The sequence below is a fragment of the Larus michahellis genome, chromosome 2 (genome assembly GCF_964199755.1).
Source record: "Larus michahellis chromosome 2, bLarMic1.1, whole genome shotgun sequence".
Classification (NCBI taxonomy): domain Eukaryota; kingdom Metazoa; phylum Chordata; class Aves; order Charadriiformes; family Laridae; genus Larus; species Larus michahellis.
The window spans coordinates 16,533,671-16,560,725 of record NC_133897.1 but is presented as its reverse complement, the minus strand read 5'-3'; the positions used below and the strand labels follow the sequence as shown (position 1 = coordinate 16,560,725).

The following is a 27,055-nucleotide window of genomic DNA, read 5'->3' as shown; positions in this document are numbered from 1 at the left end:
AAATACTTGACTTTTTAAAGCAAGCCTCAGCCTCATATTGATAAAGGAAACAAAAAGTAAATTAGCACAATTATAAATGCGCAGTGGGGTGCTGATTACCAGTCAATGGCTTTTCTTTTCTCCAGCAAGCAAGTGCTTAAAGCATTATAGAAAGGATGACTATGATGACTTCCAATGAGAATGAATGCCCACGCTATATCAGCTTTATGTTTGTGAGAATGATCTGATGGGAAATGCTACAAGCCACGCAAATAGAGTAGCTCTGTATGGGGTCCAAATAGAGCAGGAAGGAATCTGGCCTACAGCACAATTACAGTTAATTGCAAGGGAGGCTTTGTTGTGATACATATGTTCAGAGAAGTGACTCTAACAGTCATACCCATGAGAATGCGGGCGCCACACTGGAGCTGGGAGTGGATACAAGAGGGTAAAGCACTGATGACACCCCCCCTGCACTCTCCTGCTATTCTTAATGGGCCGCGAGATTTACATACTTTCCTTCTATGGATTTTGGAGGAAGGAAAGAATGTTTATGATGAAATTATTGGTAAAATCGCTTCTGTGGATTTTAGTATTATAAGTAACGTCGTAGGTACCGTGCAATGTTTCTACAGTGTCCAGAACAACTGGGCATGCACTGCTCAGGGTTCCTAGGTGGTATAGTGATAAATTATACTCAAGTGTCTGCACTTTTGTTGAAGGGCAGCATAGTAATTTTCAATTTTAGTACTGAAATAGGTTCAGTTTCCCAAAAGAGCTGGTGCTCAGGAAGGCTGGTGGCTGCTCCCTTGTCTTAGAGATTATAAACTGCTCCCTAAGCACAACCTTCAAAAATTGCCAGAGGGAGTTTTCTCTGCTCAATAAGCTTTCCCTCAGGGACATGTGGGCTGCAGTCCTGAGCTCCCTGAAGTGCAGGGAGCATGAGTGAGTGAACAGGGAAGGTGCGTGCACAGATCTGCCTCCTGCCCCTCACACAGCCTCCATCTACATGAAGTATGTCTCTATCTGCTGGGCTTTGCAAGCCAGCCCGCAGTTTAGGGCTTTCCAGGAAGCCCCAGGGTTTCCTGATGTTGCTTTTTCCTTTCAGAAAAAAAATAAATTACAATGTTTAGTAACATTGGAAGCTTTCTGAGCTACCTTAGCACAATACAGACTATTTTATCAGACTCCTTGCATGGCTGTTTTCAAAAAGAATAAGCTGCGACTGGGGCACTGATTGGAAAAGCAGTGACAGTGACGGTGCAGTGCCTTTTCCATTCAAGAGTAGTTTTTCAATTTATGATTTTCAACATGCATTTACAGGAGACATTGGCAAAGCTCAGAAGTTTGACTCTGAAACTGCACTTTCATGTGTATTTGCTGTTGGATGTTCTACTTGGCTGCTTCCAAAAAGCCAATCTCTTGCCTAAGGTTTCCCAATGTCCTCTTGGACAGCTATTGCCAGATTTTAATGCTATTTTATATCATGGATATAAGAAGCGATAAACATTTATTAGATAAGCAAACCAGGGAGCAGTGATGAAATAACTTGTGTCACTGTGTCCAAAAATAAGCTCAATTACTGTAGATGTATAGATCTGCTACAGGAAGATCTCATCAAACAGGCCCAGAGCCTAGCGGAGCAAGTGACCTCCAAGAAGGGATCAAAAACATAGTGGTGCAGTGTCAGCTCTCTCAGAAGGACAGTGGTTCTGTGCAAAAGTGGGAGACTAAGAAAATTAGCAAGCTTCCGCCCTTCCAGATCCAGACTATGTTATATCTCTCCCTCCTATTTTTCTGCTAGTGATGGAAGCTTGGAGAACTTCAGCCCCTCTGTGGCTCTAATGAAGTGTTGGTGGGGAAGCTCATGGAAGTCTTTCTGGTGGTGTATGTGTGAGTATGTTTTGGTGAAACAAATCTGTTCTGTTTCTGTTTGGGAAAGGTTTGGGGTTGAGATTTGAGTCCTATGCTAAATTTTAGGTATGGAAGCGTATATGCATCTTGAACCTAAACAATATTTCATTTTGAGTTCTTCAATCTCAGACAATAAACCTCAAAAGGTTTGTCCAGATTTTTTTCTTAATAAGAGAAAGTTTGATTAGGACATTGGATTAGACACAATTCCTGCTCAACAAAAAATGCCCTCTCTTCCAGCTAGTCACTATTATTTGCTTCAAAAATTACATATCTGAGAAAACAATCAAAAGTATTGTCATACGTAAAAGGCAGATGCCTGTGTTTTGACAGCACTGACAATACGAACTGCATACCAATGTCCATTTATGCTGAGTGATTAAATCAGTTCAAACATTTAGCTGGTAACTGATGATGGATATGAGCTAAAATGAAGCTGCAATGGAATGAAGATGGTTTCTGCACCTGTCAGTTGGTAGTCATCACCTGTGCCACTGTGACAGTTTGCCTGGTCGTCATCACACTCATCCACAGGTTTGCCTTCGGAAACGGTAGGGACAGCGGTAGGAGCTGAAACAAACCCAGTCATTCGGTTAAAACACATGCTGGAGAATCAGCATGCAACAATTGGCAGTAACATTTTGATGAGCACCATATACTGTCTTCATGTGTTGTATTTGAGGAACGAAGCAACTCTACTTTGGAGGTTAGTATTTCTTTGCAACGGGACGTATCTGCTCTGCCTCCTTGCAATAAGGCACTCTGCTGTATCTGAGCTCAAGGGCTGAGCGGAGCTGGGCAGCAAAGCCCCAGACTCTCTATTCACTGGCTGATGAGTGTTTGTTGTTCCTACCAACAGAGTGAAAGCCTGGCAAGGCAGAATGGGAGTCTTGGGGCAGGATGTGGGGTAGAAACCCCATCATTTTATTGCAGGCAAAAGTGCCTGTGAGTGGGCCTGTACAGGGGAGCAGGAGGGGTGATGCTCAAGGTGGTAATTCTGAAGAAACCTCTCTGCAGAGCACATGCGAGAGAGGAAATGTCTGAGCAGAGTCCTGGTAACAGTGGCAGGAAGGCAGCGTGATGTAGAATCACTCTGTGCTCAATGAGGAGATCTGGAAGGGGTTTCTTTTGTTTTTGTTGAAGTTATAAATAAATAAGACATCAGTGATGTCAGTCATTCCTCCCGGCCACCTGCCTGCTTCTCATTGGGGATGACTTTCCGGTAGCTGCTGCATAACCACTAAAAATCTGACCTTTGTTATTACAGTTAAAAGCTTGAGATTTGTGCAAGGTGACAGAAAATGCATCTATACCGCAGTATCTGCAAAACATACCACACCTGGAAAATCAGGATACTTGGTGTTATGTTTAGGTTTATGTTTTATGCTGCGTGTATAGTTTCCTGGCTTAAGATAACCACTCTGGGAATGTGATCCAGGCTTTTGTCTATTCTCACCTACTGTTATTTCCATTAACAATCTTTTACTCTCATTATAAGCTATGCAATAATGGATCCCTTTCTCAGATTCTTCTTTGCCCTTCTAATGCCCCCAGAGCCTGCTGGCCGCATAAGATCCTATGCACTGACTTCTTGGCCTGAAGATGTCAGGAGGGGTGGTGGTTTCTGAAGTAGCTATATTCTAGGATAAAATGTGGCTCTTTAGGACCCTGACCTATGCTTTATGGGTACAATCTATCCCTAGTTAAAGAAACAGTTCTGTACCTATTATGAATTATGCAGAGCGTCTGTTCCCCACATCGCTTAAAAAACCCCTCTGGGAGCTCCCTCTAGCTTTCTACATCCAGTTAAGTTTCTTACCTTGATCTTCATGCCCCTGTATCGCCTCAAGCTTGCCTACATCTCTGCCATCATTTCATATAAAGCCCCCTGGGATGCTTCGAGCACACAAAACTTCCCCTTGCTCATTACTGCTGGAGAGCTGAATTTCCACTACTGTCTGTGCCTACCTCCATGCTTCTTTTTTCATCGCAACTCCTTTCTTGCTCAGTAAATCTCAAGTGAGTTCTCTTCATTCAACTCCCTCCTTAAGATACAATTATACAACAAAAGTTTTCTTATTATGCTTCTCCCACGGGTAAATGGGAATTGACCTCACCTGTCCATGGGTGACCTACAGGTGAGCACCCTTCAAAAGTACACCATATCAGAGAGACAAATGCAAGAAGATGTGTCCCAGGGAAAAACCGCTGTTGCCGTTTGCCTAAAAGCAAAGACGTTTAGCCTGATCAGTCTCCTCTTTGGCTCCTCCATCCCACTGAGCAATGTGTTCTTCTAAGGTGGTCCATGGACTCACTTCTTGATGTCTAGGTGTCTACAGGAGCCCTGTGGCCGAAGGACTTTGCTCACAGGTTGTGAGTTTACATAAGGCAGGTGCTGTGTTTTCTTTTTTCTGACCAAGTAGCACAATAGTCTGCAGGAACTAAATATTCCCACAGGAAATGAGGACTTCCTGCAGGAACTAAGGAGTATTTCCAACCTCCTCACTTTCCGGGCTAAGTAAAAAGCATACTTATTCAATCTGGCCTTCACTAAAAAAACAACACAGAACTCATCAGTTCTCACAGCAAATGCCTCCCACTCTTCCACCTTGGGGGAGAAATCGTGAGAAAGAAATGAAGGCAGAGCAGTCGGTTCCATTCATCTTGGGAGCCTGTTCAGCTACTTCTATACAAGGTATCATATGAAACCCTGAATAACATGGTTTGTTATTCTGTGTATTGTTAAGCTGTGTGGTTTATGAGCCACGCCACTACACCATCATCCACCAGATAAAGCTGTGAAATTCCCCTAGTGTTATCTGTAGTTATCTATGAAGTTAAATAATTATTGTTTATGTAACAAGAATCAAAGCTTGACTTCATGTCACAGTCCAAGGATAAATGTCTAAACTTTGCTTTTCCTGGTCTTTCATCTCCTACATACTCTTGCAAAATTAAAGCTTGGTAAGGAACAAACAGGCCCTCTTTACCCCCAAAAAGGAACAGCACAGACACTGTCCAGCCAAGTAATCATTGCCCGCCATAGCGTCTGGTGTGACTTTCACGTACTTTGATGGAGCAAGGGACATAATTGCTATATTTAGTGTAAAACTCCCTCTGCATTCTCAGAAAACATCTCTTCCAGGGTTGTATCATGGTAACATAAAATTTAAGTTCCTGTCTTTATTGTCTCCTAATAGCTCTATGCTTCTCGAAAGTATAATCATAAGGCTGCTTAAGGGAACAGAAAACCATGTGGAGAATATCACTGTGATTCAACAAAGGAATGGGAGAAAGAATAATATTTGTGCCTTGGGCATATTCAAATGTCTGCAGAGAAGGAACTGATTAGGCCAAGAAACAGCACTAATGGCAGTCACGGAAGCGAGAGTCTGACGTGCTGCCTGTACAGACACAGCAGTGTTCAGCAGCAGTCCAAGTGGAGAATGTATTTATGAAAATAATAAAGTGCATTCGTCTCTAGCAGAGCAATTACCTTCGAGTTCACAGCCCAGCAGCTCCATTCTCAGCCCCAGTCCTCCGTGTGTGGCTCTCTCTGGGTAGACGCGGATGAATCTTGTCGATAAAGGTTCAAAAGTCCGCAGTTCAGGTGTGTCGTAGTTGGTGTTGCCTTCAAAAGTCTGCAAAGCATGGCAAATGCTACTTGTTAAAAAAAGAAAAAAAAAAGCTATTTCAACAATCATCTTTTTTCCTTCATTCTCTAGTCTTTGAATTAGATGAGCAGCAGGCCAGATTCTAACTGCTTAATAAGTGTCAGGCATTCCTGTCCTAAATGAGAATGGAAAATACATAGTTAAAGGTTCTCGGAAAAGTAATGCATTTCATTTTTCATAAACTCAGTAGCAACCAATCCGTCAGGGTCATAACAAGAGCTGAGTGTTTAATGAGACATGTTTTTAAATGACACTCTGATCTGGGGTTTAACTGGGTGACATTTTCAACACTTCTCAGGGAAAAAAAATGGCTGAGGTGAAGATCCTGTCACCTTTTAAGTGGTTACAATAATAATCCGACTATTCAAGAGAAAATTTCAATCTGATTTCCCCCAGTGACAGAGTTTCACAAGTTGTAGCTATTTCAAAAGGCATAAATTAAACTCCAGGAACAGTAGCTGCAAGAGTTCTTCCAGTGAGCCTGCTATTGAATAAGAATAAAAAGAAAGAAAGAAAGAAGAAAGCTGCTTCCCGACAAAACCGCAATATAATCCAACGGGCAAGGCAGGTCAGCAAATGTACATTTCAGACAAAAATCTCTTCTCTGAGTTGCACTCAGAGTTCTTCAGCCATAAAGCAGCTCTCAATGCTATTTGTTTGATACCTTCAGCTTCTCTTGTCAGTGATCTTTTGCATATAGAACAAGTTACAATTTGTACTTATAGCAACACCTCAGGTACCTCCACGGAGATGATCGGACCTTGGAATGAATTAACTGCGGAAAGAAACAGTCCTTGCCATGAAGACTTTATAACCCAAGACAGGCAAAAGGAGTTATTTTTACCCTATTTCACGGTAACAAATTACTTCGGAATATCATGTACAGAACACTCTAAAGTACAAATTATGAAAATTTATATAACAAGAAGTAGGAATAAAGCATTTCAATCTCTTCTTTTCTATGAACTAGTTAAAGGGTAAAACATTAAAAAACATCTTCTTTGAACTAGTGTTCAAATTTGGGATTAGAAGTGCTATTATAAAGATACTTCCAACTCATAGCTGCAAAGCCTGTAGCCTTCTTCAGGAAGAAGACACCAGATGCCCTTCATTTTGGATGAGAACAAAACCCAGCCCACAATGAACTCCTCCTATTGATCTGGGGCAGAGAAAAAAGAGGCCATGGGAAAAGCAGGCTGCATTTCCCAAGGCACAAAACCAGTATAGGTAAACCTGATTGCTACTTGTATTTTCAGTGCAGTCCTAAAAGCCTTGGTTTTTTTTACTGTATACCTCGTGTTGTGCACCCCAGGTTTCCCCACAGGGCAGGGGGAACCTTAAGGGGAGACCTTATCGCTCTCTACAACTCCCTGAGAGGAGGTTGTAGAGAGGTGAGGGTTGCTAACAGGCGATAGGACAAGAGGAAACGGCCTTAAGTTGTGCCAGGGAAGGTTTAGGATGGATATTAGGAAAAATTTTTACACTGAAAGGGTTATCAAGCATTGGAACAGGCTGCCCAGGGAAGTGGTAGAGGCACCATCCCTGGAGGTATTTAAAAGACAGGTAGACATAGTGCTTAGAGATATGGTTTAGTAATGGTTTTTGTCAGTGTTTGGTTGATGGTTGGACTCAATGATCTGAAAGGTCCTTTCCAACCTAGGCAATTCTATGATTCTATTATGAACCAATGGTCTACAACCCTTCCTGGCCGATGGATAGAGTGCCAGTCTCAAAAGCTGATGATGATTGGAGGCTATAACCAACTAAATTAAAAAAATAATTTCAATGTTAATGCATCTGCTCCTGCTTCCTAGGGGAGATTGTACCTCCAAGGTGGCTTCAAGGGGCACTGGCTGACCTGCTGTTCTGCCAGTGCTTGGAAGACAGTTGTCAGGAATTCACATGTAGATGGCTTGTCAGATCTAATTAACATGGAATTACATATTATTATATTTGAATAGCAATATAGTGCAAATGATCAGAAAAGCTACCTACCGTATGAGAAAGAATGAATGCCATTTTATGTGTAAGAAGTAGACAGACACATGTATCTGAGGAATCCTTGCTTCCTTTTTAATAGTAGTCTTAATAGCAACATATAATAATGAAAACTGTTTTATAAAAGACATCAGTACTGGAGTACTGACACATAGACATTAGAATTCAATAGGCATCTAGAATTATATTGAATCATAATTATATTGAATCATTGTCCTTTGTAGTGCAGAGCTGCCTGTGATTCAATTTTGACTGTTCATTTAAAACACGTACCGATATTCTTTGTGGGGGAGGAGAGAGGAATATACAGTAAAACTTCACCTTGTGAGTGTCTTTTATACAGGCGATGTCACAAATTGCTTTACTTCATTACAAAGAAAAATTATAATAAATAATACCTAAACAAAAAAGAAGCTAAACTGGTGAGAGGAAAACAATTCTTCCTAATATCTTTTAAAAGCAAAATAAGCATTGCAGAAAAATTTACAAAGGTTGTTCCAAATGACAGGATATCCAGAAGTTTCTTGTACCAGAAATTATGAGAGGAGGTGTAAAAAACCTCAAAAAAGGGGAAGGAGGAAAGAAGTATGAAAGAGAAAGATGACTTTATGGAGTAAGCTCGAGTAAGACTACGGACAAGAAATACAAGTTGGATCTTGAAATGAAAATGGCGTTCTGTGTGGTCATTTGAGGATTTGTGATGTGCACTCCTTTGAGTGCTTGAGCTAGACTAAAGGGGGAAAAGTCCGCACATTCAAAAATAGCAGAAACTGGGTCAGCCAAAAAGGAAGGAGTTATGGTAGTCCTAGTGAAAGGAGCTGCAGGCACGGATGACAAGATCATGTTGAGAAACAAGGTGATGTTTCATCCTTTGGACATATTTTGTTGTTATATTTAGCTTGTCACTGCTCTTTCTTTTCCTGAAATGCAGTTGTTTGTTTATTGAAAGTCAAGACTTTAACCAAGTGAAACGATGTGTTTCATTTCATACAACAGGGCTGTTTCTAATCCACATTCCTGCTGTGACTCATTATAGCATGCTGTCCCATCCAGCTCCACTTACATTTAAAAATACTACATTCCAGTATTAACATTTTAAATCCCTCAGACTCCCAAATCATGGGATTTATCTGACTCTCTTTAAAGAAAACTTGTGCTTTGGAAGGAATTTTTTTAAATGTCTTGAATTTTTGGGAAGGATTATAATTATGCCACAAGAGATTTGCATTCCAGCCCTCTCCATTCCATTAATCTTGAAAGTTAATTTCTGGATGAAAGCTGAGGATGGGCTCAGTGCGTTAGTTAGCGCACTAGTTTTCTTGTCAAACTGCTAACTTCTGACAATGATGGCAAGTGCTTGTATTAGAAAACAGAAAGCCATGCAGCAGACGGCGCACTGCTTTGAAAGCATATGGCATTATTTTTTTCCCTCGTTGAGCCACAGTGTAGAAGTACATGTCAAAACAACATCTATTTTAGAAAGAAAATGGTTAGATCCCATTGTTGATTTACACTCTCTTCACACTTTATGATGAAGTCAAAACTCATGGTAACAAGAGAAAGGAGCTGACTGCAAAGGCTGAATTCATTTAGTTTTAATCCCCCAAACAAATGATGAAAAGTGATGAGAAGTGAGAAAATGCAGACATATTCAGTGAGATTAAAACAGGAGAGAATGAAGTCCAATATTTACCAAATGTGCCTGGAAAAGCTACATCCACGGGCCCACTCAGCTTTTCCTTTAAGGAAACACAGGTTTGTCCAATGGATGAGTATATATAGCAAAACAGCTTTTACATCTAATTTTCAGACTAACGCAGATGAGATACGGAGCAACTCTCAGGATTCCCATCTGCCAAGCACCGCACTGATTTGCCTTTTGAGGTCATATTTTGGTATATGGTTCCTTGATCATCCCGGTACTGCAACACCAGTTCGTGAACAGGACTGTGCCCCCACTGCTTTCCTTGAGGAACAGGGCAGGAGGACTAAAAAAAGGGTTGTGCTTTTTGAGGCAAAAAGGCACTTTGTGAGAAACAATAGCAAAATGGGATGGAAGACTTAACGGATGGGATTTGGGGTAAATAAGCTAAACACTCAGTGCAATTTATGTCCTGAAAAGCATACATTTAAAGACAAACAAAAACAGGTATATTCCCAGAAACTTTTCTGGGCCACATTCATTTTCTTTTCCTTGGTGTCTAACCCTTGGTGTCTAACCCAACCCAATTCATTTGGCCCTCCTCTGTAAATTTCTTCCAGTTTCGGTTTGAACCTATGAACCAGCTGCCCTTTATGGCCAAGCAACCTCCAAGACACTTTGCCTGTGACAGTGGAATAGTACTTTTCACGTGGGATGGGATAACTCCATCACTGTCTTTCAGAGGGACTTGGATCAGACCATTACAGAGAGCCTGTAAAGCTCTCAAAGCAGCCTACAGGCAGCTCAGAAGTCCAACAGGTACCCCACTGAGTTAAATAACACCATTCTCAATCTACAGCTCAGACAAAAAAGAAGCAAAAGGAAAGTAATTCAGTGTCTCAAATTGGTTTGTTCACTGTCAGTGGAAAAACTGCAGAGGAAATTCTACTTTTTTGGCAGTGTTGTATATCACCGTTGCATGGGATTTTGCAGTAACCTACGGGCCACAGAGGCACACCACCCTTGTCAGAAATCAAGTCTGATCTAGCTGTTGAATAAACAAAACCTTTGCTGCAGAGACAGGTGAATGTCCTACAGCCAGCGCCTGCCCTCAGACAGTTCCTACAGCATCCCTTCAGGGTTGCTGCCCTAGGAGTCCTTGGCTTCATCCCAACTGTGTGCCACTTCTAAGGTCAGAGATAGATGCCTATAAATTTAATGCAAACATTTTTTTTAATGCAATTTTTTTTTTTTAGTGCAGAGCTTTCCTCCTTACCTTTATCTTTTTCTTGCTGGAATCCATGATCATTTTCCAATCTGATCCGTTGTTGCTGTAGCCGATTTTGAATTTTTTCATGAACACTTTGTTTTCTCGGTGCTTGCCTCCTTGGACAATTATGCCCCTCACTATTTTTTCTTCACCAAGGTCTATTTGAAGCCATTCATTCGTATATGGATGAGTAGTTGGTGGCAGTGCCCAACCTGAACGGCTTGTTATGAGGCGAGCATTTTCTGGGATCCAGTTTCGATCAACTTGAGTAGATGCAGTAATCTGAGAGTCAGAAATGAGCCCAGACACCATACCCAGCATCCCAGAGCAAGGATAATCTATGGAGAAAAGAAAAAATAAAAATAGTTAATCTGAACAAGCACCAAAACAGAAACAGGACATACCAGTCAATTCAACTAGAAAAAGCAAGTACTTATTTCTTTCTTATATCCAAAATAATCTCTTTGGATTTGTATATAATTTTCATTTGTTCAAACCTGCACATCCTAGTTTTGGCAGGAAGTACCAAAATACTACAAGTATTTCTGGCTTGATGGGAACCAAAAGGATCAGAAAATCCTATTCTATTCTTGTTTTCTATTCTTCTTGCTAAGGCAAGGAGTGCAGGGTCACATCTGAATTTGTGAATATTTCCCTAGAGAAAACTTCCAAAATCAGCCAAAACTTGGTTGCAGATTACTTAATGTTGGTGACATTGGAAATGTAAATCTTTTATACATTCTATAAAACTTAATTTATTGCTGTACTTGAGATTTTCCTATTGCATTTCTTTGCTCTCTCGGGCTTTGTCAAATGTCACAGAAGCTAAATAGTTGCTTTTTTTATGGTCCCAGATAAATATAAATTAGAAGTAGGAAAAGCTGCTAACAAGGAATAAAAATTTCCAATACATAATGTAAAAGCAGTTCTGCTGATATTACTTTCATTTAATCTGAAAAGATTTCATAGAATAACCTGGAATTCTGTAAGACAGTAATCAGTAATAGTATTTTCCTGCTGTATGGGAACGAGTCCTGAGAAACATTTTCGAGACCAAAGAAACACCTTAAGGAGAAAAAAAATATATCCCTAGAACTATTAAACTTTAGCGTCAATGAACTGCATTAAGTGCTATAAAATGTCTCTAGGTATTTTTTTAGAAAAATCAGCTTCCCCCCCCACCCCAAGATAGTATTTTGATGCAAATGAATGTCTTTTGCCGTTACTTCAGAAAGTGCTTTGGATAGTTCTTTTGGTAGGTAACTGTGTGATATAAAGGAATTACATTCCAATACGGATCTATCAGTCAACTGACTGTATATGTCCAGTTGCTTGAACAGGCTTCAGATGACCTTGCAATACTTTTAAACCTAGTTATATATGTTTGTTCCTTGGGAAGTCTGCTGAGAACTGACTACAAATAGCAAGCATGAAAGAGAGGGACTGGAGGGTTAGGAAGGAAAAGCAAGATCTGTGTGTCTCAGGTATTTTGCATGGAACTGTAAAATAATTGCAAGAAAAGTAATTAAACCTTTTTTTTTTTTTCACTTCTTAAAGCTGAGCACCTAAAAGATAATGCCAGAACAACACTCAGATATCACTGGGTGTTTGAGCTGTCTTGTTTTATTTTCTTTTATTTTCTTAACATTTCTATATTCGGATCACAGTGGAAATCGTGAAGATGCATTTCACTCATAAAAATAAAAACCACAGTACAGGCACAATAAATCCCCTTGGTTTTAAAATCCTTCCCAAGACCTACCTGTTATCTTGCAGCCATAAACTTCAAATCTCAGCGATACTCCATTTTCCCAAGACACAGGTCTAATTCGCACAAACCGTGTTAAAACTGGTTTGGCAAAAGGTCTGTAAACAACCTCAGTGGGATTGCTATTCCCTTGAAACACCTTTGTGTGGAAAGAAAAAGTATATATTTGTTAGGCTTTCTCTCAAATGGTGTTTATAAATCTGTTTTACAGTAGTTACGATACAAGGTCTAACCAGGGCTATTTGCAGGGGGACGGTGAGACAAAAGACTTGCATGGGGAACTATTTCATTAAACTCCTAGCACTATTTTTGCAGACAGATGAGCTTTCCTTGAGGAGGAAAAAAGAAGATGTAAGGTGTTCAATGATACTAAAAAATACTTGCCACCAGCAGAGTCCCATAACACACCACAATGCTGCAGAGCAGACCAGGAGAGCTCAGGGCCATATTGAGAGCAGGAGCTCACCTGAGTGCAACAAGGGTCTCTCCACTCCCTGACTATTTTGAGGTGTTCCTAATGCCCAGATCTATACGCACACATATAGGAGTGACATACACTGGCCTTTGTCACCCAAGGACTGCCGTGTCCCGGAAGAATCCCTCAATGCCCCATTAGGGCAGTTTTATTCCTCGTACACTTGCAAAATGATGCAAAAAGCTACAGAACCTCAGGCCCAAATTAAAGATTTGGATTTCAATTAGACCACATACAAATCCTGTGTGGCGTTAGGATAAAAACATATAATGTTTTGCTGTCCTTGGCCTTAGGAGTTTTGCAGAGTGTATCGTGCAAGCCTTGCTTTGTTAACATTCTGCTTTTAAATCCTTTTTAACAAGTACTCAGACTTTCTTTCTCCTTGCATACTGAGATGGAAGTCTATTTAAAATCTATATAGCATGCTCTAAGATTTTCTCTGCGTCCCCTGAGGCTAACAGTCAAATTAGATGAACAATGAGACTTCCACAAGAAGGGACAGGATTGTGCTGTGCTTTCATGTTGAGGATCCTGCAGCCGCGCTCCTTCCTAGCAGAGCCGAAACCTTGCAGTGTTCTAGTGCAAAGAAGGTGATTCAGTTTCCTGCTTCTTCCTCACGTAGAGAGGACCAATTTCCTGTTGTTTTCCATGGATACAAACCCCTCTCCTTTTATGGGAGATTCTCCCTTTTCTTACATACAGTGTCTGCTTTCCTGTTTGTTACTTGCAATAACTGCACTAATTTGGAGCGGAGGCCAGCAGCGCACAGCTGTCAACTCATTAGGCTCAGTTACATCTCAAGTAATTTAATATAGGAGTTTCATATCTAGCAAGAGATTTTAAATGGAGCTACGTTTCTTTTCAGCAACTTTTTTTTTCTCCTGGAGGACCTGTGTAGTTTTCTCAAGGTCTGCATCTCACAGAGAAAAGGAATCTTTCTCAAAAGTGCCCAACTCCTTACACGTGGTTAGTGCAACGCCCGTCTCGGGCTGCCTTGAAGAGATCTGCGGCTACCTACTTTTGTTGTTCCTTCAGTAGCCAAGTCTCCTTAACTTTTCATTTGAAAAACAATATCAGAGGGAGACTTGCGTGCAGTTTTTTCTTGTTCTGATCAACAGCAAAATATTGCCATTTTAGAAACCTGATTTTTTTATAAACCCTTTGAACAAATAACACAGGTTTAAGAAGTGTTCTCATAATGAAGGACAGCATGTACAATAGAAACTCATGTAAAATATACTCTTGGAGAGTTTACAAATTGAAGCTGGTAATGAAAATCAGGCATGGTCTGATTTTGAAAGAGGCATTTGTTCAGATTACAGGAACCAGAGCCAGGAAACCCTGTGCCTCGTACCAGCCACAGCGCTGGCTCCTCTTGTGACTTTGGGTGAGTCAGTTATTGTACCTTTATATATCATTACACAGTGCCCACATTGTGGCATTTGACCTTCTAAAGTTCCTTCTTGGAACCAGGATAATGCCTGTCAAAGAGCAGCTTTCGGGATTCATTTTTTATTGTTTCACAAAGTGCTTCAGAGAAGAAAGATGTATGTGTTAAACACTGCTACCATTTTGATTAGATAAATGTAGTGGTCTTGGCATAGCACTTACAGATGAATCAGGGACAAACCAGTAACCAAATATTTAGAGCTAGATATGGTTACACTGATAGAGTTTAATATTACACAGCTCTTCTGGGTCTTCACAAAAGGGTCACAAAAAGGCTATTTTGAAGGGAGGTACCGCAGAACATTTCCAGTTGCATCAGCCCCCGGCAGCCTCTGGGGATGCTGCTCCCGGGCACATCCTGAGTGAGGTGGGAAGGGAGGCACAGCCTCACTGGGACTATTCATGTGAGAGCTGGAGCAGAATTGACTTCTCAGTAACGAGCTTTATGCTCATGGTAGCGGATAATGAAGGTTTTTTCTTATGAGTGTCTAAAGCTGTTTCATTGGGAGGTCACAGAGAGGAAATCTTGCGATAAATGGAAAGGTGATAAAAATCTATAAGGATGGAAAGATGTGCCTAATTATCTGTCTGCATGTACCCTGTCACTGAGATGGTTGGAAGTCTAACAAACTACTAGTGACTTGCCAGCACTCCTGCCAGACAGCACGGCTATGCACAAGGAGCTGAGGCGCTGACACACTGCATATCCAGAGCTTCACTGCTGATATGGGACCTACGTTATTTTTTAAAAGGTTCCCCATAAGTTTTTCTTGAGGTCACATAGAAGATCTCCAGCAAACTGGGAAACAGCAACACACTTCAGGGAAAAGACCCAAACCACTCAAACACTGTGGGTACAACAGGTGGGGCAGCACCTTGCACCCTTTTCAGCTACTCTAGGCTTTGGATAAACAATTTCTGTGGCCCATTACTACTGAGACAATACCTATCTTTTGGATTTGGGATATTTTAAGCCTTGATTATACTGATTAAACCTGTGATACCTTATTTCCTCTCTTTTTTTTTTTTTTTTTTTTAACAACTGAGAGTAACTAGACAGTTCAACAGCCTATTTCATGGCCGAAGAGAGGTAAAAGAGAAAAGACTTACAACAGGCTTGTTTCCTTCTTTCAGTGTAATCCAGTCCTCTCCATTGGAGCTGACATCAACGCGGTATGTTTTCAGGTAATATTCTTTCTTTGTTTCTTTTGAGATGGCTCCTTGGGTCCCAATTCCAGAAACAAAGCGGAGAAGGCCTAAATCTACCTGTGGTAAGGAAGGAATTGGGACGTGAGGACAATCAGTTCAGAGCATAACAGTAATGCAGAGGTGACACCCCCTCCACCCCGCCATGTTTTACAAAGATAAGAAGGATTTTATATAAAGGAAATTGCAACATATTGTTGATAATAACATAGCAATAATCTCCTCTTCTGTAAACAGTGTCATCGCAGGAGATGGGAACATGTGCCTAATTAGCCAGAAGGGCTATTTACATGCCAGAGAATTATCTTTCCTCTACGGGGGAGGAACCAGAGACCCCATCAGTGGGAGTGGGAACCACCAGACTGCAGAGAAGTTACTGTCCTCAAGGAGCAGTCTGGTGAACAATGTTACTTAATACTTTCATGAACTACCTTGCGTAGATTCTAATGAAATTCGCTGAGGACACAAAGCTGCAAGGCATTGTCAATACAGAGGAGAGTCACGCGGTGAGAACTGAACAACCCTGAGGACTGCAGTGTTAGAAACGGCATGAAATTTAATAGTACAGTATCAAAGTTGCGCACTTAGGGAATGATGACAAGAATTCTGCAAAAACCCAGGAGCTCACCACTTGCAAACAGAAGGGGAGAATAGAATCCCGTGGTGTATTAGTTATTCACAAGATAATTATGAATCACTGTGTGATTTTGTTGGGAAAAAGGTAAATGAGTTGCTTGTACCGTATGACGTATTTGAAGAAAACAGAAAGAAGCATTATCACAAGTGCAATAATTCTGTTCCAACTGCCAAACATAGTAAACTTTAATCATTAGAAAATAATGGCATTTTGAACTTGCTGGGGAAATGAATGCTATGGTGTGCACATAAATGCACGTTAGAGGCCTTCTCTCTTCTACACTCATTCTCTCCCTTTCTCCCTCTCTCATGAAGTTATATTGCAACCAAATGGACAAGTGATTTGTGTTAACCTTCCTCTCCCCCAGCTATTTATTTGTCATCCAGATCTGCTTCCTCATCTAGTTCATCATGTGGCATCACAGAAGAAGTATCGGCATGGTTGGGAGGATGATGTAGGGTGCAGGACTGCGGCTACTCAAGTCAGTTCTACTGGCAAAAGAAACCTTCGTCCCGGTGCACAAGCCCAGCTGCCAAATGGCTGAAATCGGCACAAAGCTTTCTCACAGCCAGGTTGGTGACCACAGCTTTGAAACACCTGCCATTTCCTCCCAGCCTTTCTTTAGCCATAACAACAAACCAATTGAAATCAATTTCATCACCCTTTTTCTCTGCGGCTAGAACCTTCTATTTGTTTCCTAGAGCAAACCATTTAATTTGAATATAAAACGACATTATTCACAATATATTAATCAGAGTAATTTATTCCCCTAAACGTCAGTTGTCCAGACTTTAGTAGGATAATAATAGGTTGAATTAACCCTTCTCAAGTGAATGTCCCATGAATGTCTCAGGCTTTTTCATTATTTCCAAAGTACACAGGATGCAGAATATATGTCCCCTGTGTCCCACAGGCATCCTTTTTCCTGGATGTATGTCATATATCCAAAGGCGCTGGAGCGGTTAAATCAACATACTCTGCATTCTCTCTCAAAAGGCTGAAGGAAGTGCTATTGAGGACAGGCTGGCTGCTCTCTCAATGCCCATGTCATAGGCAAGGCATTTTGAAGTCTTCCAACACAAGAATAGCGGCCTTGTGCGTGACAGATAGAACGAGCTTTCAGGGCAAAGCCCCTGCCCCAGTTTTTAAGGCTGGTAAAGTCCATATGTAACATTTCAGCCCTTGTCTTTAGGGGTGAAATACTGTAACATTTTGTTTTGTCCTGATAAAAAAAATCCAGTCTTAAAAAAAAAAAAATCCCAGCACCGCCTTACAAAAACAATCAAGTGATTTAAAGTAACTGGAGAGTCTCAGATGTTAGATTGTTGCAATCTGAAAGTTAATGGGGGAATCTGGGCATCATTGCGCTGAGCAATCTCAGCCTAACTTCAAATGCTCTCCAAACTGTACTCCGCTGATTGTAAAGTGTGCTGCACGGAGTTATGTCCAATACCACATTCACTTCCAGGCTGAAGTGCACTTGAAAATCTGGAAGTCTGAGGGAGTGCAGAGCTAAGTTATTTAAATGATCTGCTTCTCTTACAATCTGAAACAGCTCTTCAGTTTTGAAATGATTAGGGTCCCAAGCCTGCACCGTTCCAACTGATTTGAAATGATTCTAGTAGGGGCTTTTTAATATACAGTAAGTACTTCATTGTGAATAAAGTCAAGCAATGGCCTATTACAAGAGTTCTAGGCATTTGAAGCCAAGTTAAAATTTAATATCGGGGCCTTAGGAGAAGGTTTGATTAGTTGATGCCTGAGCTAACAATTGCAGCTACCAGTCACTGACCGTTCAGGTGACTCAGGCTTGTCCCGTCAAAGAACTTCAGGCCCCCAAATTTTGCTTGGTCCCAAATGCTGGTTGGTATTCAATACACCCCCTTAACTCCTGAGGCACTGAATATCCTACAGCATCTATCCCACTGCCCAGTGGGATACACAAATGATATAGACATCTGTCTTCATGCCTAAAACCCGGCAGAATTCAAAAGGCAGGCAGAAATTCTCCTGCCAGAAGTTAGCAGCTCACTGGGAGAGGCTCTGCGAAGACCTCTGATTTATTGCCTATAGGTAGGGAAGAGGCAACCTCATTAGTGCCCCTGGCTCCAGTAACTACATAATACGGTACAGGAGGTATCTCTTCTTGTTAGGGAGAACATCTCTTCACATAGATGTGCCCTCTCTGGATCAGCAAATCTTTACTTGCTTCTTGAAAACTGGAACTATGTCAACAGCAGTCCTCTCCTGGAGCCCTAGAAGCTGATGGGTCGAGTGTTCAGCTGCGTGCCACAGCTTTAAACCCCTCGCAAAAACAAGCTGTAACCCCCGACCTGCCGCATGCTGGGAGGTGTTTGCTCACAAGCTGATACAGGAAAAAAGAATAACCTTTCTCCATCAGTGTTTTGTGAGAAAGGAGCGGTGCAAACAAGGAAGGTGGGGCTAAACAGCGGAGAAGTGGAACAGTTGGAGTTTTTAGTACTAACTCTGCGTCAGTGCAGAGGTCCAGGAGAGAGGCAGAGCTTAAGGCATTTTCCTCCCTTTGACACGTCTCTGCAGCGGCCTCTGGAGAGGAAACGCTCCTCTCCAGGTGTGCACAAACGGAATTGCAACACTGAGCACCCCTCTGTGGTGCCTAAGTATCTTTGTAAATCAAGCTGTAAATGTACCAATCTTCTTCTCTAAGTAAGGTGATAGAAATAAATTATGTAGAAGACTACCTTGGAAACTGCATGACACATCTTAAGGGGCTGTTAAGCTCACCTTCATTAATCACTTTGTGACGTATTTTGTTTGCTTTCCAATGTCTTTTGAAAGTTTACCTTCTGTAAAATGCAAAATTGTGCATAAAATACACATTCTAAATGTCACAGGGACTGCTCAGAGTTGACGTTTAACCACATCAAGTGCTATTAACAACTGGAGCCTGAAGGTACCAAGATGCAGCTGTGCTAAGACCCAGCTCTTCCGTACAATGCTGTCCAGAGGAACCATTGTGAAGGACAGCAGCTCTGGTACAGCTGTGTCACCAAACAGATCAGAGTTTGCATGCTTTTTGGAGGCTTATGTTTATAGAGTCCAACTGTCTGTGTAATTTCCAGTCAGCTTAGTATGTCCTCTCCAGAGATGTCTCCAAGTGTTAACGTAACCAGAGGTAACCCATTTTTCTCAGATCTAGTCTCCTCCAGCTGTGATAGTAATACAAATATTTAACAACTAGCTTTTTGTTTTGGGCATCTTGTGCCTTTTTGTTTCAAGAACTTGTGTTTCACGTTAAAATGAACTGTGGAGAGAAGTGGTGATGAAATACGGTACTTTTGAAGACGAACATCAAATGCATTTCCCTGTAATTATTTGACGTTTAACTTTCTGCACATATGATAAACAAACATCTGGTATTTATTTTAGAGGATGCAAGTGATTTTCTAAGTTATTGCATGCTGTATGGCTGTGATCCGAGACAGGCAGCTGTCTCCAAACCTGAAATCTTGACATTTCATTTCCATGACCAGAGTTTCAGCTTTGACTAACTGCAGTATGTTGCTAGTTCTTTTTTTTCACAATTTTTCTCACTTTCATTCAGATTAAAAAGCATATCTCTTCTGGAAAATGATGCCTTAGGGCCTTATCCAAAACCACAGCCTTTGATAATTGCCCGTGTTGCAATGTGACCGCCTTTATTGGTAACTACAAGAGTGGGAGCGGACTTGCCTATAGGAATTGGCCCCTAACTTACAAGAAACGAGGAACATCTCAAGCGTGTATTTTTTTCCAGGAGAGAAATGTTCATGTAAAAAAAGCCCCAGTTGTTCCTACTTCTAAAATCAATTTCTTTCCTGTGAATGCATATTGCAAGACGCTAGCTGTTTCTACATATGAATTACTTCCTCTCTATTTATTCTGCAATATCTTTTAGCATCCAGGAAAAACATTTTTATTGCTGTCTTACTGTCTCCAAAAAAATGTGGGTGGGTGACACATTTTTAAGACATAGATATGCAAGGGGTGGCATATGCATTTTATTAGACACCAGTTGAGGAGAGGGAAAAAGAATAACATTTAGCTCTGCACAATATATCATGTAGGAAAGCTTAGCAAACCGCTGGATAAGGAACAACATACAAGATGCACGACTTGAAATGAATATTGCTGCTTCCTGTCGTCATACATAACCATGTCATAGGATGGAAGACCTTATTTTCAGAATGAAAATCTGCCTTGCTAAATAAAATACAGTCATTGAGGGAGCTGTAGCAAGGGAGCAGTTTTACCAGCTTTTAACACTCCTACTGTAGGTCTGTTCAACAGCCTGAGAAAATAAAGGACAAAGTGCTGGAGTTTGATTAACAACAGGAAGCTTTTTGTTGTGGGCATCTCTTGTGGCTTGAAAAGCTGTATAATCCATCACTTGACACAGTGTACCAAAGTAAATATTTTTAGAGAACTGTGTCACTTCCCTAGATAGCATACAGTGCTCTGGGTCAGATTAACTGTTGTGACGCTTCACTGTTCTCCTGTCAAATATTTAATTAAGCAAGAGTTAATCTTTTTTATTAGGTATTGCTGCTGATTTGACCAATCATGCTCTCCCATGATGTATATATAACTGTCACTTAATTCCTTTATTTATTGAGCTTTAAGTAAAGAAGACTGTCATGCTAAGTAAAAATGGCACAGGCTGTAGTAGAAATTCTGAAAATAGTTTCATTAATTTGGCTTGAAAATTACATCCAGAAGTCTTCGCCCTTGAAATGAGTAGTCATTGCAAAAGCACAACTCCTGGATTAATGACAGGGAGTAAATATTCATCCCGGGTTTAAGTCAAAATAGTTAAGCCTGTAAACCATTTCAGATCTTTGTGCAAAATTCTCTGTGATATTTGTGCCAGCTCCGTGAAGAAAGTGAGGAGAAAATATCGCTGTTAGTAAGATCTCTCCTGAGTCACTGAAGTCTATGATTCTCAGTCTTTCTCATTGACCTTGACAGCAACATCCTGAAAGCCCCCGGAGAGAAAGCAGCTAATCACATGCTCAACTTCTAGTCTGTGCCTAACGACTGTCCTTAGTCCATGTGCTTTACTGAACCGATGCTTATGTGACTTGGCAAAAATGGGGAAGCATGAAAGAGAAGACGAGCAAACATTCGTGCCAAAGGAATAGGAATGCTTGGCAGCAAAGAGGAAATGAACTTTCTTTAGCAGTTGAAATATTCCTCACAATCTTCACCTTCTGCCCAAATCTATTTCTGCAGCAGAAAAAACGTAAGTGTAAAGATTCCCTCAACTGAAAACAAAGAATAGACTCAAAGGATGCCGTCACACTGAGATACCAAGGCTAGGATTGTAGTATTGAGTACAGTAATTTTTTTTAGAGGCAGATCAGCCAGTTTCTACAAGAGAAAATTTAAGATAATGATCAAAAAGTATGACTGACAAACATAAGAGAACTTCAGTCGTCATTGTGCGGCTGGTTCAAGAAGGAAAGACGCAGAAAGTGTAGGGAAAATGAAATCCAGAAACAAAAAGAAAAAAAAAGAAAAGACAAGAAAAAATGAAAGAAAAGGCCTCTGTGTCTCTGACAGAGCAAAGATAATGCTTGTGTGGGCTGTGTTGCATCTGGATTCATGGCACATTCTCCCACTCTTATGTTAATTTTTTTTTGCATAAATCAGAAGCAACTAATTAAAAAAGAAATATTTAATTCTGACATGTTCTTTGAACTGGTGTTCCATCTGGTTCTGTTTGAATAGTAAAATCTGCTGTAGTTGTAAAAATTGGCAAGCAGCACTCTGGTAAAGAGAAACAAAAGAGACTCAGTACAGCAGGTTAATACACTAGCATTTCAACTTGAGACATTTCCAGAATTCAGCAAACCAAATCGCTCCAGTATGGAAACTATAAAGATCAAATGTGAAAGAGAAATGCTGCGAGTGGGCCGGGAGAAGCATTGCCACTGGTACACATTAGCTCTGCGTGACATTTTTAGTGCGAGTCTTTGAAGGAGTTTGGTTTAAAAGCGAGGGCGATGCAACGCTCCCCTGAAATGGGCGCGCTGTGTTGTATGAAACGCATCCAGTGCACATGCAGTGATAGGGAACGATCCTTCTGCTATTCATTTGCAAGCTCCACCTTAACGCATTCATGTGGCGCTCTGATGTAACACGATCGTTATTCAGAAGACTCAGAAAATACCTTCTTCTTAATTTATTTTTTTACTTGGAAACTACTTAAAACCTGAACACCAAGACACAATAAACTCTGATAACAAAGGGAGGAAAATGTAATCGTATTGGGATTTCTATAGACTCTGGGATCTAAGTAATCAGCATCTTATGCCATTCGAACCCTCCCTGTAGCCATGAAGAGAAAGGCTGATTAACTCCCAGTGCTTTAGAAAAAGATTGTTTTACATCTTGCAGGAGCATATCTTGCTGTGAAATATTACTTCTTTAAAATGAGAACCTTCGCTTCGGCACTACATTAACTTGCAAATGGATAACCTAAGACATGTACAATGACTTGGTCAAAAAAGGAGGAATGTGAATGGCCCCTTTCTCCAGCTAAGATACTTAGGAACCCTTGCTGAGCAATAAATGAGTCAGGAACGTAATACTTTTAATTAACGTTTTTTGAATACTCATTTGTAATTTACATTTAATTTTAAACCTGAGCTTAATCCTCTGATCTGGAATGAAGACAACTATTTAGTGCAGTTTGAATGTAACCTTCCCCAGTTTGTGTTAGAAACTATAGAAAAAGGAAACTCTATAGCAATACTTGCAGAACCACTCTTTTCTGAGAGAAGGACATAATTGTAGGACTTTTTTTTCGCCCAAGTGTACTGAGCAACTAATGCACAAATGGGAAACAAGTAAGCCAAAGCTTCTCTATCAGACTGCTTCACATGTGAATAACTGGGCTTTGGGTGGAAAACACTAATTTTTGCCTAAAAAGTTCTTCTGTAGCATTTTTTTGCCAGCTGCTGTCCTGTTGGAATCACAGGGTACAGGCAGCAGGGCTTGATTTATAATACATTTTGGTCTTTTGAATTTAGCTACAATATTACACATACGTAAGCACTCAGAAATAACCTCTGCTTCTTCCTGTTTGGCAGCATACCTACGTTAATTGGGTAGGAAGCCGGCGAGGGGATGATATAATATGCAGGATTAAACCTCTCCTGTCTCAGACAGCACACCTTGATGGTGTAGATAGATCTGACTGTGCAATCACTGTGTTCAGAGAAAGTTTCACTGAGATCACTGGAATTTGTTACACTCAGATATTCTTGAAAGTTCAGGCTTTGGGTTTTTCTATTAAAAATAGCAACAAAATGGGGAAAAACTGCCAGTGTCTATGATTTAATACTTTTTAAACCTAATTTCACTGGCAATTGGAACAGGCGTATAACCTGTGTTGTATAGAACTATATGTATTTTCTTGTGATCATCTTTCTCATCTTGGAAAATCGGCACAGTCTCTTTAAATCAGTCAGTCATCCACAGGAGTCTGCATTCATTTATTCTCTGTTAAATGGAACTGTCAGTTTTGTTGCACCAAAATTCGATTTTCTATTTCATACGCATTGTGTATGATGATTTTAATTTACTACTGGGTCACCAAGCAAGTCACTGCTTTTTTAAAATATGAGTTTCTGCTACCTTCTAGAAAAATGTCAAGTAGCTGCAGTTAGACGGTGTGGTGAGGGTACTGCAAATGTATGGTGAAAAACGAGAGGCAAAGACGACACAGGCAAAGATCATTTTGCTTTTTCCTTGGTACGTCGCTCATAGCTCTGAGGAAATGCACACACATAGATGAAATGCTTCCGAGGCTGTGGTTTGGAAGATGTGCTCTTGTCCCCTCCTTCGGAGGAGGAAGGGGGACAGCAGAAGTGATGGTGCAGGCTAGTGACTACTGAGACAACTTGCCCCCCGGTGCTAAAGCAAACCAGTGAGACTGGTTGCACTCCAGCTCTGCCCTTCTCTCGACAAAGCCTGCTCAAACTCCGGCCGTGGGGATTACATTCCCAGGGTTTTCTTGACCAAAGAATGGTGCCTGGTTTGTGTAGCCCCACCTGGGCTCTTGAAAAGTTGCCCTATCTCCAGCTATGTAAAGAGCAAAGCTATTGATTTTTAAGCGGTGTGGCTTTTAAAAATAAACACAGGATGTGTTTTCTTAGTTAAGCGTATCATGAAAGGGGGGAACACTCCTATGGACAGTTAATTTTTATGGCCTGATAAGAGCATTTTAAAATTATTCTGTGCTATGTCAGCCCTTCAGCCCAGAGCTTGAATTAAATAGGATTTGCAATGGAGGAGCCTGCTCCTCTCTGTATTCAGGCAGAAAGCTGCCTAAGTCTATAGTACAATAAGCTATACCCTAAATAAGACCAGTTAAAATACACCCTGGTTTTATATGTGATAGAACAAATCGATCTTTTCAGCAGCTGCAGAGGATCCGCACCAGAAATGGGTTTGGCCTAAAGTGCTCAACACAGGAGGCTGCAACGAAGAGGAAGAGCAGACTACACAGGTACAGCTGGCTGGTGGAAGTTACGTGTAAACAGTGCTTCTCTGATGAGAAGCCAGTTCCTGAAAACAGAGGAATCAAACCTTAGCTTAATGTCTGGCCAACTGCGTTTTCTCTGCTAGTAGGTTTTGTTTATCAAACAGCCATGAAGTTCACTCATGCCTTTTTAATGAGTCTTTTAAAAACTTGAATGAAAATATCAGAGGTAAAGCAAAAATGGAAGTATTTGCCTGTTGAAATATACATTTTTTTTTCTTTCTTTTTTTTTCCTTTTCTTTTTTTTTTTTTTGTGGGAAGAAGACAAATTGCTTTCTGAAGGGCACATATTTACCACTTGGAAGAAATCTCATTTATCTTTCTACTTTACCTATTTTGCTACTGCTGTGAAAATGTCACCTAATGGGCAGAACAGAATGAAAGTGGAACAGAAAAGCAGGATGACACAAGGATAGTGGAGGCAAATAGTAGCTCAGCAACAGAAAATCTGGAGCATGGATGCTGGGATGGGGAAGGGCCCATAGGACTCATGAACTCTTCAGCTTCATACTACTGTGCAGGTGTGGAAAGAGTGAATAAAAATGCACAATCGTCTCTGTGAAGCACTCAGCAGTACACCTATCATCTCCAACTGAGGGTCGGCCCCGGGAGAACAGGGACCTTTAGCTCAGTAACAACTCTGCTTATTATAACATGCCTCAGCTGTGCGTTCCTACCCTGTGTTTCGAGCCGCTACCCTTAGTCACTGAACTTCTAGCCTTGAGCTCTACCTCACCCGCAGTTTGACACCTGCCTAGTCTTGTAGACTAATTTATTTCTGCTGGACTCCGAAAAATCTCCTTCTGAGATCCCTTCCTTCCCATCTGCAGAAAGTCCTGGCTGCGGTGGAGCAGATGTGTTGCAGTGCCTGGTAGCTGGGTGGGCAAGGCTGCTCAGCCCCCGCAGGGTCTGCAAGCCAGCTGGGAGAGAGCTCCCCTACCAAGCAGAATGGCACAAACAACTGATTTTTTGGCTTGATGGCAGTTTGAAAAACCAGCAAATAATAATAAATGTTTTGAGTAAAGCCAGACACGTGAATATGGAAAAAAAAAAAGAGAAGAATAATTTTGTACAGAGGTTTTTAAGTGGCTTTAATTTCTGTGAAAGAAAGCAGAAAAGAAAGATGTGATTTAAAAAAACCCAGCAAACTGTGGTATTCAGTTTAAAAACATTTTTAAAGGTTTTAACTTCTTTGCCTCCTGGAACCAGCCAGTGAAAGTGAGATAAATTTACAAAATTATTTTAGTAGATGCTGAATCAGTGCTTTTGCTGGACACATTTTTAATTCGCTATCTCAGCTCTAAAGGGCCATCTGTCTTACAGCCGTTGAGGGGATGTAGGGCTGGACTGGGAAGTGGATGCATAGGTAATTACAGAGTTATATACAAACTACTCAGATCTCGGCATAATGGATCCCCTGAAAGAACTGAAACTATTATAATGATTAGGCTGGTAGCGGAGGCTCGGAGGGGCTCCGCTTCTGCTGCTCCTCCATATGTTGCATGCAGGATTGCTCGAAGCCACGCAGGACTCCCCTCTGCATTAGGGCTGATGTTGAAACATGTCAGGGGGAGGTAGAGAGAATTTTCTTCTAAACTGCATTTTGCACCTGCACTTCTGGAGCAATAAGGCTGCCAATGGTTTTGCACAGTTCTCTGAGCATCCCTTCAGCCTCCCCAGAGTGATAAATCTATGGCTGGGAACTTTCTGGTACTAAAATAGCTCTTAAAGCACTTTGAATAATCAAAAAAACCTTCATACTTTGTAGGGCCCTTTTATTTCTCCCTCTCCCTCTTGTCTAATTTCAGTACTTGCCTTTGTGAAACTCTACCATTTATTCGCATGTCACAGTAAATAAAGGTACGAATGTATCCTGCTGGGTCAATTAACCCCGGTTCTGCGCTGTGTCACAGTCTGTACTGGCTGTGATTTCCAGAAAGGAATATTCTTTTGTCATTCTTTGCCCATGTGCAAAGTATGTTAAGACTGTAAGATAACTGTAACACTTTTCCACACAAAGCTAACTCTGCTTTTTGTAATTTCTGGAGTGCAGTTATGAACTGTAAAATGTCATGAACCAAATACATGACTTGTATTCTAAAGCGGTAGAGAAGACAAAGGACTGACAGATTTTGTGCTTTCATGTCAGTGTGCTCCCTAATGATGGGCAAGCCCTGCCACAAAGCCTCTGAACTTCAGCTCTCAGGCAGTCCTTCAAAGGCTAGGAGAACTGGGAGGCTGAGGTTTCCCAGGTTTCATGTTATTCTGTGCAGTAATATGATGCACTTCACTGCGATACCAAACTCCAAAAGAAACAGAAATAATAAGAATAAAAATAACAGGCATTGTTGACTTGCACTTCCTTGGGCTTTCATGTGAAATATTTAGATAAGCTGGCTTGGTAAAGTCAACCTAAACAGCTGCCTGATGTAAGAATAAACCTGTTAATGAAACAAATGTGCTGTGCAGCAGCATAT

General features: G+C 40.9%; 1 protein-coding gene across 4 annotated transcripts in view; it reads right to left on the bottom strand.

Moving 5' to 3' along the window:
* The window catches only part of NRP1 (neuropilin 1), a 115,050-nt gene that overhangs the window by 19,619 nt on the left and 68,376 nt on the right, over positions 1-27,055 (bottom strand). For 2 of the 4 annotated variants that reach the window (XM_074574248.1, XM_074574249.1), the window contains exons 8-12: positions 15,280-15,435; positions 12,240-12,384; positions 10,484-10,815; positions 5,390-5,534; positions 2,359-2,463 (exon numbers count right to left, since the gene is read on the bottom strand). In XM_074574248.1, the coding sequence (XP_074430349.1) occupies positions 2,359-2,463; positions 5,390-5,534; positions 10,484-10,815; positions 12,240-12,384; positions 15,280-15,435 (883 nt within the window). The remainder of the gene's footprint in view (positions 1-2,358; positions 2,464-5,389; positions 5,535-10,483; positions 10,816-12,239; positions 12,385-15,279; positions 15,436-27,055) is intronic. The other 2 variants (XM_074574250.1, XM_074574251.1) reach the window with 1 other exon arrangement.